This window comes from Mus musculus, chromosome 8 (genome assembly GCF_000001635.26).
Source record: "Mus musculus strain C57BL/6J chromosome 8, GRCm38.p6 C57BL/6J".
Taxonomy (NCBI): Eukaryota; Metazoa; Chordata; class Mammalia; order Rodentia; family Muridae; genus Mus; species Mus musculus.
The window spans coordinates 126,333,658-126,354,426 of record NC_000074.6 but is presented as its reverse complement, the minus strand read 5'-3'; the positions used below and the strand labels follow the sequence as shown (position 1 = coordinate 126,354,426).

At 47.1% G+C, this 20,769-nt stretch overlaps 1 protein-coding gene and 1 pseudogene across 7 annotated transcripts in view; both read right to left on the bottom strand.

Moving 5' to 3' along the window:
- Slc35f3 (solute carrier family 35, member F3) overlaps window positions 1–20,769 on the bottom strand; it is a 257,590-nt gene that overhangs the window by 41,561 nt on the left and 195,260 nt on the right. The window contains exon 4 of one of the 7 annotated variants that reach the window (XM_011248335.2): window positions 8,248–8,812. The exons of the other annotated variants lie outside the window; for them this stretch is intronic. Within the exon in view, the coding sequence (XP_011246637.1) occupies window positions 8,653–8,812 (160 nt within the window). The 3' untranslated portion in view covers window positions 8,248–8,652. Of the gene's footprint in view, window positions 1–8,247; window positions 8,813–20,769 lie in introns of those variants that run through there. 7 annotated transcript variants of the gene reach the window in all.
- Window positions 7,852–8,760, bottom strand: Gm9168 (predicted gene 9168; annotated as a pseudogene).

Genomic DNA, 20,769 nt, shown 5'->3' with positions numbered 1-20,769 from the left:
CATCCCTCCTCCCCTTGCTCATTAACCCACCTACTCCTGCTTCCCTGTCCTGGCATTCCCCTACACTGGGGCATCCATCCTTCAGAGGACCAAGGGCCTCTCCTCTCATTGATGTCCCATAAGGCCATCCTCTGCTACATATGCAGCTGGAGCCATGAGTCCCTCCATGTGTACTCTTTGGTTGGTGGTTTAATCCCTGGGAATGCTGGGAGTACTGGTTGTTCATATTGTTGTTCCTCCTATGGGGCTGCAAACCCCTTCAGCTCCTTGGATCCTTTCTCCAGCTCCTCCATTGGGGTCCCTGTGCTCAGTCCAATGGATGGCTGTGAGCATCCACTTCTGTATTTGTCAGGCATTGGCAGAGCCTCTCAGGAGACAGCTATATCAGGCTCCGGTCAGCAAGCTCTTGTTGGCATCCACAATAGTGTCTGAGTTTGGTAACTGTATATGGGATGGATCCCAAGTGGGATAGTCACACTCTTTATCTTTTTAAAAAGATTTTTATTTCTAATCATGAGGATGTGTGCATATGCCTACATGAGTGCAATGTCTGCAAAGGCCAGAAGAGGTAGACGTGGAGTTGGAATTGGTTGGAATTGTGCTGCCTGGATCCGGGGGCTGATTAATTCAGGTTCTTAGTAGGACACACTCTTAAAACACTAAGCATTTCTCCAGATCCTATGACTTACTTTAGAACAGCAAAACAAAAACAGAGCATTTAATTTTCCCCTGAAATCTCAACTTTTGGCTTTTGGGTAAACTCTTCACATTGGTTCCACTGTATTTCCCACCCCTGTGGTGGTGTGAATGAGAATGGCCCTTACAGACTCACATATTTGAATTTTTGGTGGCCAGTTAGTGGAACTGTTTGGAAGGCATTGGGTGGTGGGTACCGTTAGACTGTTGCCTTTTTTGAAGAGGTTATGGCCTTGTTGGAGGAGGTGTGGCCTAGTGGGAGGAGGTGTGGCCTAGTGGGAGGAGGTGTGGCCTAGTGGGAGGAGGTGTGGCCTTGTTGGAGGAGGTGTGTCACTGGGGGTAGCCTTTGAGGTTTCATAAGCCCTTGCCAGCCCCAGCCCCCACCCCTTTCTAGCTACAACTTACTGATCAGAAGTGAGTTCTTTAGCTTCAGCTCTAGGCCATGCCTACCTGTCTGCCTGCCACACTCTCTGTCATGGTGGCTATGGAGTAACACTCTGAAACTGTAAGCAAGCCCCTGATTACATGTTTTCTTTTAAAAGTTGCATTAGTCATGATGTTTCCTCACAGCAATAGAACAGGAACTAAGACAACCTTCCACTATTTATTTTTATATACATACATGTACATACATGTTCACATGGACCTGTGTGTAGGTGTGCACAACAAAGTCAGAGGACACCTCGGGGGACTTGATTCTGTCCTTCAACGCTGTGGATCTCAGGGACTGAACCCAGGTTATCAGGCTTGGTGGCAAGTGTCTTTATCTGCTGAACCAGATCTGACCCTCTTGTTCATTCTTCCGCAATGAAGGATCTTGGCCAGTTTGTTTGCTCAATGTGTCTTGTTTCATACTGCCTTTCTGAGCTGCATTTAGGCAAATCTTTCAGCATCCCCTAGAATTTATGAACTTTCTTTCCAGGTAAGTACAGTTTTTTTTTTAATACTAAATTTACATATGAATGTGCTCAGTGGATCTTAGGTGTCAATCATTGTAATTTCCATTTATAGGTTTGGTTGGTACCAGTCCAAGTCTGTCTCTTTAGATATCTTGTTAGTTGTCTGTTGCTGCTGTAACATCTGAGCATCAGTGCTGCCTGGAAATCGGCACACATTTCTTCTTTGGTTCTGTGGTTGGTTCTGGAGTCCCACACAGATCCGTGTGCACCATCATCAGGATGTGGGCAGGCTCCTCCCGTTTGAGGATGCTCTGAGGAGCAATGTATTTTCCACTCATTCAGGCTCTTGGCAGAACGCAAATCTTTGGTGTTTGTAGGACTGAGGTCCCCACATTCTTCCTGGGTCTGCTCCCAGATTTCAAAGATGGTATGCACCCTTGAATGTGTTCCTTTCTCCATCCTCTCTGCCTTACAGACGCTTGAGAAAGTGCACCCTTTCTCACGGGTGGTCTCTCCTGCCATCCTTCTCTGCTTTTTTCTCTTCTGGATCTTTCCTTGACTACCTCCTTCTATTTTAAAGATAATTAAGCTGGATCCACCTGGATTCTCCAGTCTTACTCACCCCACCTCAAGTTCCCAAATGTTAGCGATAGCTGGCAAGTGCCCTCACTATGGATTCAGTCCTGTGCACTGTGAATCGTGATGTGCCTCCTCTGAGGAAGAAGCCGCAGCTCCATTCACCTCACTGTTGCTCGGAGTCCAGAATCCTGCCTTATCCTTGATCTCCTAGAGAATGGGACCAGTTGATGTTAAGGTCACTCTGCACTAGACAACAATTTTAAAAAGACTTAAAAGGTTCATTAGACATTTTTGTCCTTTAGAGTTCTTTCATTTCTCTCTGAAAAACTTTTTTTTCTTTTTGAAATTGTGTGTGTGTGTGTGTGTGTGTGTGTGTGTGTTGGAGGTGGGGGGGCTTTGTTTATAGAGGCCAAAGGTCAACCTCAGGTGTCCTGCCTCAGTCTTTACCCACCTTGTCTTTTGAGACAGGGATTCTCACTGGCCTGGAGCTCAGTCAGCTCTTCCTGTCTTCTCTTACCAGTGCTGTGATTATAAGCATTTTCTACCATGATGAACTTTTTATGTGGACTCTGGGGGACTTCAGTGAAGTCCTCACGCTTGCTCAGAAAACACTTCACAGGCGGAGCTCTCTGTCCAGCCTGAAATTCTGCTCTTTTTACATTCCCCATCTTCAGCAAAACATTAATTTGTTGAACGTCTAGATCCAAGCTCCTTCTCCTGTGATCAGAGACCCAGTCAGCACCCAGGAGCCTCAGGGACCACTGATTTTCCTGGTTGGAGGCCATACAGAATTCTCTCTTGGACAGAAATCATTGTGTGTGCGTGCATGTGTGTGTTTGTGTGAATGTGTGTATATGTGTGCATGCATGTATATGTGTGCATTCATGTGTTCATGTGCATGCGTGTGTATGTGTGCATGAATGTGTGTGTTTGTGTGCATGTGTGCATGCATGCATTTGTGTGCATGCATGTATATGTGTGCATGTGTGTAAATGTGTGCATGCATGTGTGTTCATGTGCATGCATGTGTACTACTCAAATGCAAAGCTTCACGATTCCTGCTGCACTTGCTCTGTATACAGTGTGGTTCAGAACTATGGCAGCCTAGGCTAGTTCAGAGTAAGTTCCTGCCTCAAGGCAAAAGTCCTTAGGTAAAGGGTTGTTAGCTCACTACAAACCCAGCTGCCTGTTAGGAGACACTGTCCCTGGCTCCTTACTGCAGAGGAAGTTCCAACCTCCCACCTTAGGGCTGGGGAGTGAGATGGGGAACTTAAGGAGGAGGGGCTGGTAGCTCAGCAGTGCAGACATACCAAGAGGTCATAACAGAAATGGCTTCTGGAGGCCACACTGAAAGCTGTGGCAAGGACTGATGGGTGAGGCACAGAGAGACCTCACTGCACATTTAGGTGTGACTTTCATCAAAATCAAAGGCCAAGGCCCTCCCAAGGGTGAAGAGGCAGAATAATGACAGATTGTCTTTTCTTTCTAGAAGGACCAGGCCTTGCCTGAGGATTCAGTGCAACCAACTCTTCCAGGACAGCCATCCCATGTGCCAACATGTGCCAGGAACTGGCTGGAACTTTTACACTTTTTCTTTATTTATGCATTTATTCCCAACGTTTCTTATACTCCTGTCAAACAAACCTGCAAGGGCAATTTGTTAATGGGTGAGAAAACCAGAGGCCAGATGGCTCAACGTCTTGCCCAGGTGCAGAGCCAGCAAATCAGTGTCCAACAGGACTAGCCTTTCCTATCCCACAACCACACCTCTCATGATATAGTTCTCTCTCCCTCGTCCTCCCTCACCCTCTTACCCCTCTTGTTTCTAAACAACCTTCACCTGTTCCAGGCCATGACGGAATGAATGCCTTGGAAATGGACCGCATGCATTGCCACCATTTAACCAGGAGCTTGACAGACAGGAAGTGCAAAGTCAATATTGATCGAAACGAACACCGAAAGCCTTCTCTTTACCCAGCTGGGTAGCAGTCTTGGTCGAACCACAGAGGCTTCAGAGATGCCAATCTTGTGCAGACAGATGGATAGGAAGAGGTTTCTTGTCTGAAACACAGGCTTAAGTCCTTGCCCATGGCCACCTGACACTGGTTAAGTCCCTTTGTTCTTTCCAGTGTCCTTATCTATGCTAATACACAGGGATGTGAGGGCACCTCACATATCCTATCTTCCTCAGATGCTGGGAAAACTGGATGCCCACATACATGAGAATGAAGCAGCTAGCCAAACTCCCATTTCTAGCTGCTTGGTGAGGCAGGATCACTACCAGAATGCCAAGACTGGCCACGTCCCTTTCCCTGGCTCAGAAGAGCACCAAGCAAGTGACCTGCAGAGCTTGATGGCAGTAGATACCCTTTGGAACTGTGTTAGCTAAGATGGTACTTAAAATAATTTTTAGTTTTAAGGCTAGATAATTTCAGTTAAAAAAAATTGTGCTGGTTAGCTCTGTTGGCTCAACACAGGCTAGAGTTGCCTGAGAAGGGAATCTCAGTTGAACCCAGATCAGGGTGGCCTGTGGACACATCTCTGGTGGATTGTCTTGATTGTTAATTGATGTAGGAGCATCCAGACCACTGTGGGTGGCAACATTTCGTGAGCAGGTGGTCCTGGGCTGTAGAAGAAAGCTAGATGATCATTACGCATCTTTTCCCCAGGCCTGCCCTTGGCTGTGAGGGGCTTTCAAGGTTAGAGGTAATGCTGCCTTGAAGTTCCTGCCCTGACTTCTCTCAACAGTGCAAGGTGACATTTAAGGCAAATAAGCTCTTTTGTCACCTAAGCTGGCTTTTGTCAGGGTATCTTACAGGAGGGATCCTAGAGCACCCATACTGATGCTCTATTTTCAACCATTCCCCTCAAGCATGCATCTTGTTGTGTGGATTTGAAGGATAGGAGTGAGGAAAGCCAGAGTGGAAAGCCCGAGTATTGTTCCAGAGGCACTGGGGACTCAAGCCTGGCTTCCCCAGTGAGCTATGTGCTCACTCACAAAATGGCTAGTCTAGTTTCTATACTGCTTATTTGTAAATCTTTACAGAACTGGAGGAAAAAAACTCTTTTAATATTTATATGGAACCACAGCAGATGCTCAGTAGCCAAAGCAACCTTGAGCACATGAGCCAAGCTGGAGGCACCGCAGTACTTGAGTTTGTAATCATTATAAAGCCGTATAGCAGCTAAAACCTCATATTTCTGGCTTAAAAACAGACATTCAAGCCAACAGAGCGGAGAGATTGGAAAGGAACCACACGCATTTACAGCCACCTGAAGGTTTAAAAAAAAAAAACCACCACCAACAACAGCCGGGTGGTGGTGGTACATGCCTTTAATCCCAGCACTTGGGAGGCAGAGGCAGGCAGATTTCTGAGTTCGAGGCCAGACTGGTCTGCAGAGTGAGTTCCAGGCCAGCCAGAGCTACACAGAGAAATCCTGTCTTGAAAACAACAACAACAACGGTTCCAAGAATGCCCAATGGAGAAAGGACAACCTCTTCAATAAATGATGCTGGGAAACTGGATGTCCTCACACTGGAGAAAGGAAATGGGTTCTGATTGCCAGTGCTGAGCAAGGCAGGTAGATTTGGGGGGCAAACTCCTACATCAACCGACCTTTCAACTTTCCTCTTTTGTTTCTATCTGAAAGTTTCTGGAGAAAACTAGGCAGGACAAGGTGTGCTCTTACCCACTGATGGAAGCTGAGTTAGGCCAGAGGCAGACCTGTCAGCCATCTTTATGAAGGGTGAGCAGACGCCACAGTGTTCTTGACCGCCATTTTGTTTTCTTGAGACAGGGCTTCTCACCGGTCTCTAGCCCTCAGACTCCGTGAAGCTGTCTGTCCAGGGAACCTGTCTCCTCCCCAGCACTGGGGTTATATGTGTGTATCACCATGCCTGACTTTTTAAGGAGGGTTTTAGGGACTGAGCAGGAGTGGGAGGGTTCTGAAGTGTATACGACAAGCACTTTACTGACTGAGCTATGCCCCTCTCTCTGCAGCTTAAAAATATTTTTTTTTTGAGAAGACTTCTGTCATAGAGTGAAAAGAATGAAGCTCTAAAAATTCAAGCAAATCACTCTTGATTCTCAGCTCCCATACTTGGACACCTTATCCCTCAGCTAGAGTTTAGTCTAATCTTCCAAAACTCAATAAATGGGGAACGCTGGTACTCTAGTCTAATGTCTGTTGCTGTGACAAAGCTCTCTCGTTAAAGTCAATTAAACCAAAGGAAACGCTATTCACTTGTACAGGTCACCATCTACCTCAAGGGTGAATAAACTGGAGACATGTCTGTTCGACGGTCTGGTTAAGGGGAAGGGTTTTGTTGTAGATATGAGGGGGAGAGCAGCCAGAGGTACCTGGAAGAGTCCAGAGCAGGGAAGGACTCAGAGCAGACTGGACCTGGACAAGAGACAAGCAAGAGCAGAGTAGAAAGAGAGAAGGGAAGAGGGGCAAGGGAGAGCGAGAGATGAAGACAAAATGTGAGCAAAAGAGAAGACCCAGAAAGAGCAAAAAGGAAGACTACAGGAATAGCAGAATTATAAGGAAGCCAGGGAGGGGACTCCTGAGCTGGAGGAATAGCCAGGATGTCAGCATAGGCTCTGAAATGTGTGCAACAGGTACTGTGATGCTGAGGAGCCAGCACATGCTCTGATATCCTGAAAGGCACCATGGATCGATGTGTGTCCCTTCTGCCAGTGATAAAGGGCATGGCTCCTTTTAAAGAAGGAAGCCAGCATCACAGGCTCCTGAGGAATGCTGGCTTTTGCCCAACTGCTATGGTTTGAGAGTATGTGTTTTCCTTTGGATCTGGCAGAGGGGAGTCAAGCAGGAACTCAGTTAGGAATTTGGAAGCAAGGCTGCCTCTTTAATGAAGGAACTCACTCACAGCTGAGAAAGTATCCTCACAACTATGAGAAAGCTGCCTGATGGCTTGCTCAGAGGCCATAAGGTTGACTAGCTCTCTCATACATCCAAGTATTGCCTGCAGAGGGAATTGTGCTGCCCATAGTGGACAAAGACCTTGCACATCAATTCATGAAGATAGGCAACCTGATCTAAGTAATTCCTCAATGGACTTCTCTTTAAAGACTACTTTGTTAAAATGACACTAAAGCTGAGCAGGACAGGAGAGGGTTTAACCTCTTCCCAGCAGGCAGGCTCTGGAATCCGCATACAGGGTAAGTCACAATTGCTCTGAGTACCTTTGGGCTACAACAAAATTCTTTCTTGAACTTCAGTGTAAAATCCCACCTCTTTAGTCTACACTCTTTATTTTCCCTCAGTGAGACCTAATGGGTTCCTTTCTCAATTCACTGTAGTATTTCACAGTGTCGGAATGCCCATGGAGCAGGAAATCTAAGTGTAGAGGAATCAAGGCTACCCCAGGGCAGAAGGAATCAAGCTTTAGGGGCAGATGGAGCCTTGGAATCAGGCTTCAGCCAGGTCTGTAGAGGAGTCACCCCACATTCAACTCTAAGAGTTGTTCTGATCCCCAGAACCTGTGCTAAGGACCCCAGCGGTTGTTAGAAAACAATGTTCTATTAAAATACCAACTAATTTCTGCTGGGTGAATGCTTCCAAATGATTTGAACTTTTTTTTTTTTAAATAGAAGTTAAACACCCACTACAAACCTTTCTCACACTGTTTCTTTCTTTTCTTTTTTCTTTTTTTAGAAGACTTAATTCTTTTATTTTTCTTGTACAAAATCCTTATGTAGTAGCCACAGCTGGAGCCTGGGTTCTCTGAACAGAGACTCTGGTGTGGGTTTTCACAAAATGATCAGTGAATTCCTGATAAGGAGACTTGGTGAAGACAGTCTCTTTCCAGAGGTCGGGGGTCAGGTAGTTGTAAGTCTTGGAGATCGCATCAAAGGTGGCCTTAGCAAAGTTGCCCAGGGTGGCAGTGCAGCCTCTGGCTGAAGTGTAGCAGCCATCTATACCGGCCATCATCAGGAGTTTCTTGGGCACAGGAGCAGAGACAATGCCAGTGCCTCTGGGGGCAGGGATGAGACGCACCAGCACAGAGCCACAGCGGCCTGTCACCTTGCATGGAACAGTGTGGGGCTTGCCAGTCTTGTTCCCCCAGTAGCCTCTCCGCACAGGGACGATGGAAAGCTTGGCCAAGATGATGGCCCCTCGGATGGCAGTGGCAACCTCCTTGGAGCACTTAACACCAAGACCAACGTGACCATTGTAGTCCCCAATAGCGACAAAAGCCTTGAACCTGGTCCGCTGGCCAGCTGGTCTGCTTCTGCACTGGCATGATTTTCAGAACCTCATCTTTTAGGGACGCACCCAGGAAGAAGTCAATGATCTCAGACTCCTTAATGGGCAGGGAGAACAGGTAGATCTCCTCCAAGGACTTGATCTTCATGTCCTTAACCAGGCGTCCCAGCTTGGTGACAGGGAACCACTCCTTGTCTTCAGCTTTACTTCCATGAGCCCCTCGGCCCCTAAGACCGCTGCCGAATCCTCAGCGGAAGCCGCCAAGGCCTCCTAATCCTGGACCCCCGGGGTCTTCCGGGTCCTCCCGCTGCACCGGCGTTATCTGCCATTTGGTGTTTTCCCGAAGAAGAAGAAGCACACTATCCATTTCTTTAGTCACTGTTTCCTTCAGGAGTAGCTCAGGGAAACTGCAAATCAATGTCAAAAACCAACTCTGAACACAAGAAGCCTGAACAAAGCGGATGCTGCGGTACCAGATCTGTGACTCTGTCTTTAGACTCGTCAGTATCCAAACAAAGAGATTAACTACTATAACACTCTAACAGGGATGAGTTCCCAGCCTGTCCTAGACAATGGCATCCCAGCTACTTCACTGTGTAGCTCCCAGACCCCCAGCTTGGCCAGCCCACACCCGCAGGGGTTTCCTGGATCGCTCTGTAGCTCAGTTACTATGTTACAGATTGGATTGCATAAAAGCCAGCTTCACTCTTACTTCTTATTGTGGGTTTCAATTAACTAATGGGATGTGGGAAGCCATTACACTGCGGGCTGAAAGTCAGCAGTAGGCTTTGTTGAAGTCTCAGGAGGTATCTATCTCAGTAGAAGCAGAAAGCTCTGTCTCGAATGCCTTTTGAAGTGGAGATTTAACAGAACAGGAAGTGAAGTCTTCAGGGGAAGGGCACTTAGAAGGTCATCTTGTCTAGTAGGAAAAGTTAGAATTTCCCTTTTGGAGTTGAAGACTTGAAAAGCGGGTGTCAGACTTGTCTGGTTTAAGAACATCCGGGGCATTAGGAAGCCACACCTTTTGGGTGAGGGGTTGAGGGCATTTTCAGAGGCGATTAAATGAGGGGGAAGACCTTCCTGAATGTGGGAGAGGGTCTTGCTCTAGAAAGAGAAAGGTGAGGACCAGCACTCTGAATTCTCTCTTTCCTGCTCTGAGATGTGAGCAAACACCCAGGCAACTGCAGCCGCCCCTACCCCTGCCACAATGCATTCTCTGAATGTGAGCAGAAATAAGTCCCTCCTCTCTCAGTTGTTCCTTGTCAGAGGTTTAGTCAGTTACAGGAAAAGCAGCAATACAAGCTTCTTTAGAATCTTCTTTGCTTTGTTATATTGTAAGACGAGGTCTCATGTAGCCTGGGCTGGCTTTGAACTTACTATGTAGTCAAGGACAACTTTGAACTGACCCTCCTGTCCTTCTTCTTGTCTATCTGCCTCATTGGTGCTTAATTACAGCTGCACAACACCATACCTCAATGCTCAGTCCTGGGGGACTGAACCCAGGATCTCCTGTGTGCTAGGCAGTCAAGCTTATAACTGAGCCACATTGCCTGCTCTTCTGGAGTCTTGCTTCCACCGTGACTGACAGCTCCAAGGCTTCATACCATTGTCAACACACAGGCTACATAGTAGCTTTGACTCTCTGTCTCCCTGACTGTTCCACACACCTTCCTCTGGACACATGGTTAACCCAGTGAGAGTTCTGACAGGGCCTCTTATTCCACACAATCCAGCAAGGTGGAACAGGTTTCACTGATCAGTACGGTGTCCCTTAATTAATCCAGTCAACAGTCACTCCCCTGTCTTAGCCGGCTGGATAATTTGGCTCCCTCATCTTGATCCAGACACCTACTAAGTCCCAGGCTTCTCTCTGCCCCAAAGATGAGCCAGAGGCTAAGCTGCCCTGTGCATCAATGACTGACACTGTAAGCTTAAGCAGACACTGCATATGCCAGTTCTGCCCAATAGCCTGTGAACGAAAGGCTTGCTAAAGCTTCCTCCCCTAATACAGACCTTTTGAAGAAAGCCTTTTAAAATCTTTACTATCAGCACCCGTTGGCTTCCTCTACAATTTACATTTATTTATGTATTGCTTATGTGTGCATGCCACAGCTCACATATGGAGGGCAAGAGTTCAGCTGGTGGGAAATGGTTCTCTCCTTCCAACATGTGAAGTATGGGAATTGAACCCAGGTTGTAAGACTTGGCAGCAAGCACCTTTATCTGCTGAGTTACCTCACCGTGACCAGCCTAACAGTTTTTACCTTTAAAATGCATCCTCGGTAGTTAGAGACATGGCTCAGTGGTTAAGAGAGCTTACTACTCTTGCGGAAGACAGGTCAGTTTCAAGCGCCCACATAGGGCAGCTTATAACCTCTTACAACCACATCTCCACAGGCTCTCACGCCCCCTTCTGGCCACTGTGGTTACTGCACTCACATGCACATACCCTCCCCATATATATCCACAACTAAAAATAATAAAAGTAAGTCTTAAAATTTGTATTGAAGGGAATTCTTTGGATGTTAAAAAAAAAAACTTGGCTAATCTTGGTTGTCAACATGACTATATCTATAATTAACTAAAACCCAAGTAGCTGGGCAGATATGTGATTTTCTTAATTGGATCATTTGAGGTGGGAAATACCAACCCTAAAACTAGGTCCTAGCTTCTACTGGCACCCCACATAAAATAACATGGAAGCATGAAGCCTGTGCTTTCTGCTGGCTTGCCCCCACCCTCACTGGAAAGCTCATCTATCCTGATAAATTCTCCTTCACTGGTACAGAAACCCACTTCTTCATGATTCCAATGTAAACTGACAGCTTGCGGCTCTCTAAGACATCTCTGGGACTCCAGGAGCCAGGCTGGGGCTGCGGAGATGTCCAGTCTTGCAGCCTGAGAAACTACTGGATCCTTGTCCTTTCCTTTGGGAGACAGCCAAAGGACTGTCTTCTTGGACCAGAACCTGTGAGCCACTGTAAAGTCTCCATGTGTATATCCTGTAAGTTCTGTTCCTTTGGAGAATCCTGACTAATACAACTTGTAATTTTTCTTTGTGATCATGAAGTAGACATTAAATATGGAATGAAAGATAATGAAGTATGGAAAGCATAATCTTGGTATCAACGTGACACCACCCCATAGTTATAACCTCTTACAACCACAAGTTACCCCAAGTTTTAAAAGGTTTATTTTTTACGCATATGTATGTGTATCCATGTGTGGGTATGTGCATGTGAGTGAAGGTACCCTTGGAGACCAGAAGGGGGTTCAGGGACCCTGGAGCTGGAGTTACCAGCCTCTGTAAGCAGGCTGATATGGGTGCTGGGGTCCTCTGTATTTAGCAAGTGGTTAGGAGTGCTTGCATCATCTCTCCTCCATTAGTGTCTATGCCCTTGTCTTCCATGGCAATGAAGGAGACACTACTTAGCATCTTCACAGCATGTTTGTGCTTTGACTTTTTGTTGGCTTTTTGCCCTTTAACTTACATCTCCCTGACGCCGCTGGATGGTATGTATCCTCTCAGTGGCCATGTCACCTCTACGGGGAGGCCACTTTTCAGATCCCTCACCCCCATACATCAGGCTTGCTTGAACTTGACCTTTATGTATTCTTTGTGCATTCTGAATGTCAGACATCTATCCTATTTTCTGAGATTGGTTTTCATTCTCTTCCCCAGGTCTTCCACGGAGCAGACGTTTTTAAATTAGTAATGACATTCTAGGATACGCTGTCTGCGCGTCTAAGTTACTCATGGAAGGGGACAGGGCGGAGTCAAAGGACAAGCTCAGTGGTGAAGGATGGATGCTGCCCTCTGCGTCGGCAGAGCTGCATGCTTCCCTCCACATCGGCAGTGTGCTTAACCACTGAGCCATTTCTGCAGCCTACTTAAAGAAGTATAAAAAATTTAACTCTAATTTATTTTTAAAAATCAATTAATTTTAGTTAATATTATATGTGTGTCTATGTGTTTGAGTGTGTATGTCTACATGAGTGTGTATGTATGTCTATGTGAGTGTGTATGTCTATGTGTCTGTGTGCCTGTTTCTGTGTGTATCTATGTGTGTGTGTATTTCTATGTGTGTCTATGTGAGTATATATGTCTATGTGTGTCTGTGGGTTTTTCAGTGTGAGTGTGTGTGTCTGAGTGTGTGTCTGTGAGTATATCAGTGTGAGTGTGTGTGTCTATGTGAGTGTATGTCTGTGTCTATGTGAGTTTGGGCACATGTGTACTATATCATGTCTGTGGCGGAGGTCAGACAATTTTCGGGAACTGGTTTCCCTCCCGAGCACTTTACCCATAGAGACTTCACACAGACTCTAATTTCCATCTAGCCTTTTCTATGAGGATGTCTAGGTTTGTTCCACATAGGAAGGTAATGACATAATCACTCTCATATTTTTCTCTAGTATTCAGGTATAACATTTACATTCTACTTGGAATTTTTCTAGGCTTCCCTAGGCAGGAGGTATGGCTAACATTAACTTTTCCCTCTGGTATTTTCCTGTTGCTGCCTGTGTCTCAAAACAGACCTTTTGGTATTTTAATTTGGACAGAGTTACATTTATAAGTGAACCCAGGGAGGAGTCATGCTTTTACATAGCTAAATCTTAGGAGCTTTACAGCTTTCTTTCAGACAGTTCTATAAACTTGGACCATGCTTGCATGGGGATTTAAAGTGTTTCCTTGAGCTTATAAATGTGTTCTTTCTCCCACACATATTTCCCACCTCTCTGGGGCCCCAGTCTCATCTACAGATGCCAGAGGGCCCCAGGAAGGATCTGACTGACATGTCTCTATTAGTGCTGGAACACCGTGTTCCTGGCCAGTGGTAAGTTTGGGGAAGATGTGTAAATTCTGGGAGGTGGCTTCTAATCAAAGGAAGTGGGTCTCTGTGCAGGGTTTGGGAGGTCTGAAGGCAATAAACCAGCCTGGCTTCCTCGCTAGTCTCTGCTTGTCTGAACCATCCAGATGTGAGTGAACCTTCCCTGCAGTGGTGGACAGTGTTTCCTGAGACCACAAGCCAAATAAAAGAAAATAATGAACACAGTGAGTGCCTTAAAGTCTTCCAAGTCCGCTGACCATGCACTTCCTGCCACGTGCTTCCGGCCTCCACATTTGTCACGTCGGACCCAGTCACAGTTTTCCTCATCCAAACAACATCACTTCTCATCGCTCCATTCATCTGAGAACAGTGAAACCATCCTCAAGAAGGTCAGAGATTTATCGCAGAGCCAAAGCTTAGTGGGCCGAGGCGTTCAGCAAGCAATCGGCAAGCTGTTGCAGCTCTCTCCAGCACTGTGGGCTCACGCTCGCTCGCACTGGGGTCTCTACAGAGTGAGGGATGAAGGGACTTCCACTTCTCATGTGAAAGAGTGACAATGGGAGAGAGGAAGAACCAAGAAAAAGGTAGGCGCATCGGGAGGAGGGGCATGGGTCATTGGGTGGTGGCGATGGACCCAAGACAGTCGGAGCAAGGTGAAGTGAGACCTTCTGAAGAGAAGTGGCAGAGGGTGGAGAAAACCTGGCACCCATTTACCTGTTATACAAGTTTTGCTCTCTTTTTCCTCCCTTTTCTTCCCCTCCCTTCCCCTCTCTAATCCCCCTTTTGTTCTTTCTTTCCTGCTTTGTTTTATGCCTTTAGTACACAGTCTACCTATTTCCTCTTGCCCTGAACCTTTATAGAAGCTATTGCCAGTAGCCCTGTTGTTTCATACCTGGACTTCCAGCCCTGGGACCTCAGTAGGTCAGGCCCTGGCTGTATTTTAGCTGCTATGATGGATGTGGTCTCCTTTGTGACCTATGCTCGAGCTGCAGCCTGGCCTTCACGTGGCTCTGAACCTCCAGGCAGAGGCCCCCAGTCACCCATGGAGCCCAGAGTGCTGTGCTCTATGAGTCTTGCCACCTGTAGTGACTTCCTGTTCATTCTGACGTTCATCTGCGGGCTGTTGTGTCTTCCGTGAACATTTTATCAATGCCTGGTGGCCTGGCAGCTCAGTGTGCATTTGGCCTGAGTCAGGTTATAACGGGCTGCAGCTCAGTGGCCTTTAATCCTGTGGTTCTCATGCACTGCATACATAAGGAGTCACCTGGAAGCGGGGGTGGGGGGGTGGGGGGGCAAATCAGCATGGGGCAAGCACACCTGCTCTCTCCTGTCTGTCATCCACCAGTTGTAATGTGTCTCCATCCTCTGAATAATAATTTATCAACCCTTTTATCTGCTGGCCTCCAAGAAGTGTGTGTGTGCATTGCATGCATGAATGCATGCACATGCATGAGTATGTGTATGATAACTCCAAGCTGGTCAGCCTCTAAGAAGATCCCCGGGGGAACCATGCCTCCCCAGTAGAGTCTACCTTGCAGCAATTCTGACAGAGGTAGGCCCACCCTGCCCACACTCAGGCATGCTCCAGATATATCATGGCAGCTGGTGTTTTAGTTTGGGTTTACTGCTGTGAACAGACATCATGCCCAAGGCTACTCTTATAAAGGATAATATTTAACTGGGTCTGGCTTACAGGTTCAGAGGTTCAGTCCATTATCAAGGCAGGAGCATGGCAGCATCCAGGCAGGCAGAGTGCAGAAGGAGCTGAGAGGCAAACAGAAGACTGGCTCCCAAGTGGCTAAGAGGAAGGTCTCCAAGCCCACGTCCACGGTGACAGGCTTCCTCCAACAAGGCCACACTGACTCTAACAAGGCAACACCTCCTAATAGTGTCACTTCTTACACCAAACTTATGCAAACCACAATAGATGGCTTGTTCCAAGACAACAGCAACAATGTCCTCACTCCACAGCTCCTCACGCTGTCCTTCCAGTGATAGGTGAGATTCATGTCTTCTCTTTCAATCCAGGCAAACTCCTGTCTGTCCTGACACAGAGCAGGGGAGAAATGACCTCAAGCAGTAACAGAGCCTTTGCTGACCCCACTGGGACCCATGTGTGTAGTGAACCATGGTCATAGTCTGACTGGCTGGGCCACCACACAGAGCAGAAGTATGCCGCTAGGCCAGTCATATGCAAGTATTCAGTGGATAGTTCAGAGAGAGGGGCGGGGGGAGGGAGGGAGGGAGGGAGGGAGAGAGAGAGAGAGAGAGAGAGAGAGAGAGAGAGAGAGAGAGAGAGAGAGAGGCAGAGAGGCAGACACTGAAAGAGCATCCCCTGATGACAGACTCTCGTCCCTGTCTGTCCGTCATCCTAACCTGCCAGCCCGAGCCAGACTAGAGCCATTACCCACTCACTCCCCACACAGTCAAAAGGGCTATGTATTCTGTGGGGTTCCAGGTAGCTTGTTAAACAGCAATAGTGACACAAGCCAGTATTCGGTCTCAGACCTCACAGCAGGTGGAAATTTGAGCAAGATTTTAAGACCACAAATGGACAAAAACCTCAGCACACACACACTGGTCTTTGTGAAGGTGTAGTTTGAGAAACCATGAAAATCTAGCTGCTGTAAATGTAAAGTTGAAACTTTCCTTTTTTAAGATTTATTTCATTAACATATGTTAAATATTCTTAGTAATGGGTTTGATTGTAGTGTTTTGTATTTACATACATTTTTATCTCATTCATCCCACCACCCTGTCCTGCACCTGATGTTCCTCTTCTGGCTTAGTTGGTCTTTCCTTCCCTCTCCCTTCCTTTCTCCCTCCATTCTGTCGCCTCTGCCTCTGCCTCTCTGCCTCTCTGCCTCTCTGCCTCTCTGCCTCTCTGCCTCTCTGCCTCTCTGCCTCTCTGCCTCTCTGCCTCTCTGCCTCTCTGCCTCTCTGCCTCTCTGCCTCTCTGCCTCTCTGCCTCTCTGCCTCTCTGCCTCTCTGCCTCTCTGCCTCTCTGCCTCTGCCTCTGCCTCTCTCTTTCTCTCTCATTAGGGTTGCTTTTGGAAGCATGGGCTTCTTACCCATAGTTACAATCACTGGGGAGTAAAAGTCCCTCCCTTTTCAGCAACCCCACTTGCCTACAAATGCTTAGGAAGGGCTGCAGCTGTGTGAGCCCCTCCTCCATACCATTTACCTACAGGTCTCTCGTCCTGACAGGATGCTGATAAGTTTGATCCTGTGCGATCAATATTTGCAATGGCTATGTCATGCTCTGAACATGGTGTTATGGAAATGAAACTTTCTAATGACTGATCCTAGTTCTCACAGGGCACAGAGGGACGTTTCTGTCCTGGACTCTACTAATTTCAGACCACACAAATTCCTAAAAGGTATGTAGCAATCAAAAACATCTAAACCGCTTTATCCTGGAGGAGCTGTAGGTGTTGCCTCAGTGGACCGAACTGAACCCTGCTGGACTACAAAGGACACAAGCTTGCTGCACACTGCCCTGGAGAGTGCCCATCAGCACACTCTAAGTGTGTCCTCTCCAACTGTGGTGTGGCAACTGCAAAACTGTCTAGCCCACAGGCTGAGCGTGGTGCTAGGTGCAAGGGAGGGTGAGAAATGCCATGTCCCTAGCTTCATGATACTTAAAGGTAGCCATTTTCTGTCGAGATGCTCTTAAAATATTATATGTATTCAGAATAAGGCCTTATGGCAGCTGTAGCACAGTGTATGTGTGTGTGTGCATGAGTGTATGTGTGTGCATGTATGTGTGCATGAGTGTATGTGCATATGTGCTTGTGTGTATGTGTGAACAAACAGTGCACATGGAGGCCAGGTGTCATCCTTCCATCTTTTGTTTGAGATGGAGTCAGTCTCTTACTGGCCTGGAACTTCACCAACAAGGCCAGGCCAGCAGCTTCCAGGGTCACATGTCTCTACTTCCCAACTCACACGGCTGGGATCACAGGTGCTCACCACTGTGCCCCATTTTTTACATAAGTTCTGAGGATGTGAACTCCTCAGGCCCGCACCATTACAAGGCAAACCATTTTATCCCTACCCAGGATCTCAAGGATGTCTGACTGCATACTTGAGGGTGAGGGTTTCCAGGTTGACTTCAGTTCCAGGCACAGAGATCATGTTCCCGAGTGTGATGCTGGCTGCCTGTCAGATTCCCTCATTCAGAACTTTACTTCTGACTCAGGCTGCCGATCAACAGATACATTATAACTCTGCCAATTCTTCTGTCACTGCTCCTGGAAGCCCCAGATCCTGAGTGAGCAGCTGGTGCAGTGGGGATACTTCTTATCTACCCTGCTGGGGGGGATCGGCAACTTTCTCATCACTGACAGATACAACTTAACAGAGAAGATCGATAGGGTTGTGGTTTCAGAAGGACTTTGGTCTATCAGGGAGAAGTTTACCATGCAGAGGCTCACACATCTTTAGAGTTCAGGGAGCATGGTACTCAGAAAAGAACCTGAAACCTGTATAATCTACAAGCCCACAACCTTAGTGATCCCCTTCCTCCAGCCAGGTCCCACTCTCCCAAAGGATCCACAGATGTCAAGAACAGCGTCACCACCTGGAGACCAAGTGTCCAACACAATAGCCAATGGGATTTAACATTCAAACTATGGCCTTTGACACAAGTCATCCTGGGAAGAATTGCTTGGTCTAAGTTAGATCCAGAGGAAGGATGGAGTCCCAGGGTATGCAACCCCTCCCTGGAGCAAGCTCTCGGGATAGCTATGCAACCCCTCCCTGGAGCAAGCTCTCGGGATAGCTATGCAACCCCTCCCTGGAGCAAGCTCTCGGGATAGCTATGCAACCCCTCCCTGGAGCAAGCTCTCGGGATAGCTGGGGCTCAGGGATCTTGGCAGCTGACTCTCCTAATCCACTCCATCCCCCAACCTCAGGAGGGTTTGCTTCAAATGACAGTGCTATCTTGCTTAGGATTCCCAGGGTTTGACCAGGAAACCTAGATGGGGCTAGCCCTTTCTCCTCATTAGGGAAGGTAATATTATCATGCACTGCACACCACCAAAAAGGAGTGTTTATGATGCATGTGGGTATGGCTTCTTCAGTTTACCTCAACAATTCCCTTTGCTCAAGACATGCCAGGAAACACTCACCACAACACATAGCCCGAAAGTGGAGTTAAACATTCCATGTTCCAGGAAACACATTCACCACATCACAGTCCTACAGTGATTTAAACACCTACAGTGCCTAAATGCCTAAACAATGTCTGGTCAGTCTGGGGAGATGGCTCAATGGGTAAAGCTCTGGCTTCCCAGGCATGAAGATTTGGTTCCAAATTCCAGACAGAAAAAGTCAGGCATGGCCACGTGTGCCTATAATCCCACACACGAGGGGAGTCTCTGAAGTTCAACAGCCAGATGGCCCAACTTACTCCATAAGCCCTAGGTTCAGTGAGGGATCCTGCCTCAATAAGTAATATGGAAAGCAACCCAAGAAGACATCCAGTGTCAACCTCTGGCAGACTGAGGCATGAGCATGTGTGTAGCTATACACACACACACACACACACACACACACACACACACACACACACACACACACTGGTCAGAACAGTTAGCCAGCATTTGACAGACCTCTTGTGCTCATCCAGAATTTCCATTTTGTTGGTGAAATACTTAAACCATTTTAAAAATTCTCTTCTTCTGTCCTCCCCTGGAGAAATGAGTGGTGAAAGAAAGGCTGGTACATAAAGGGTCTAACAATACATCCCTGAAACAAGGGATCTTTACTTTTTCTAGTTCTTTTAATTTCCTTTATGTTATAAATTAATAATGCATGCACGATCGAGAGTAACTCATTAAATGTAAGCATCATAAAATCAGGCAGGAAAGAAATACACAAAACTAACAACCCCGCTCCACAATGTTGCATTAAGCCCATAAGTTGCCTTTGCTGTCTCAGGGTTCAGTAGGAAGCAGCTGAGGAGGTAAATGTAATTACTGAAAGTCTATTTTAAAAGGTCCAGGAAGCCCAAGAATAGATTGTACACAGGCATCAGCAAAGGCAGTCTGCACTGGCTGGTCACAGTGCTTACGTTCCATGACGATTCAACTAGACAGTGTGGGGGCAGGGCCACAAAGGCAATGTGCACCAGAAGGGTGCGCAGCTCTGACTTGGGAACTGTTCAGAGAGGGTCTCGTAGAACACAACGGGAAATGCTTTATGATAAGAAGGATATAGAGAGAGCAGGAGGCTCATACCCCTCCCTTTAGGACTAGGTGGGAAAGCAGCTCGAAAGAGGGCTATCTCAAGAGAGCTAGGCATGTGCCTAGCCTGCTGTGGCTCATGCTTGAGGAAGATACAATGTGTTTGGGGCAAGGGGTCAATCACTGAGTACCTAGTCAAGACACATGTGCCTCACCTGCTCTGGGTGATGCTCGAGGAAGATACAATATATTTACAATGTGTTTTGGTCAAGAGGTCAATTACTGAGTACCTAGCCAAGGCACAGTCTACATAGAGGGAATTGCTTTGATTTTGCTTAGAAGATCAGGCAGGCATAGTAATTTGTAGTAATTCAAGGAGTCTTTTCCATAGACTCCCAGTTCCTTTGCTATATGGAAAGTGATATAATAAAGCAGCCAGCAAAAAGAGACAAGTGCTCTTGCCCTGTGGCTCAATAACCCAAGTAAATACACCATGTGGGCAGAGGTGATGGCTCACACAGTAAAGCTTGCAAGCATGGGAGCCTTAGTTAGATTCTGCAGAACCGTGCCAAGAAAACAGAACAAAACCTAGTCATGTGACATAAGCTTTAACCCAGTGCTGCGAGGCACAGACACATGAATCCCTGTGTCTCAGGGGCCACTCAGTCTGCTTTACAAGTGCTACAGTGGTGAGAGACCCTGATACAAAACATAGTGTGGAGAGCAACTGAAGAAATACCTGATGCCAATCTCTAGCCTCCATTGACACACACACACACACACACACACACACACACACACACACATACTTGCACATGCACACAATGCACATGTATACACACAAGCACACATACATTCAAGCATGTGTGTACACACATGCATGCACATACATACATATTCACACATGCATTCAAGCACATGTGCACACACACACTCACATGCACACATGCATAAACACTCCTACACTCCCATGTGCACACGTGTGCACATGCATACACACTCATACATTCACACATGCATTCAAACACGCATGCGCGCACACGCGTACACACACACACCCACACACCCACACACACACACACCTTAACGTGCAATACTGGCACTGATTATATCCCCCACCAAAGGACCCACTGTCCAGCAACAGTAGCCACCATCAAAGCTCAGGCTCTCGGGGAGGTGATTCACACCCTAAACCTGGAATCTGCATTCATGCCATTTTTGATATGTGCTCATTCAGTTTCAGGAATGCTCACGGCCATCCTACCCATACACAATACGTGAGTTGCAGGCTGAAAACCTGAACCAGTCTTGTGCCATGCTTGTGGTCACTTCTTTCCAAGCAAGACC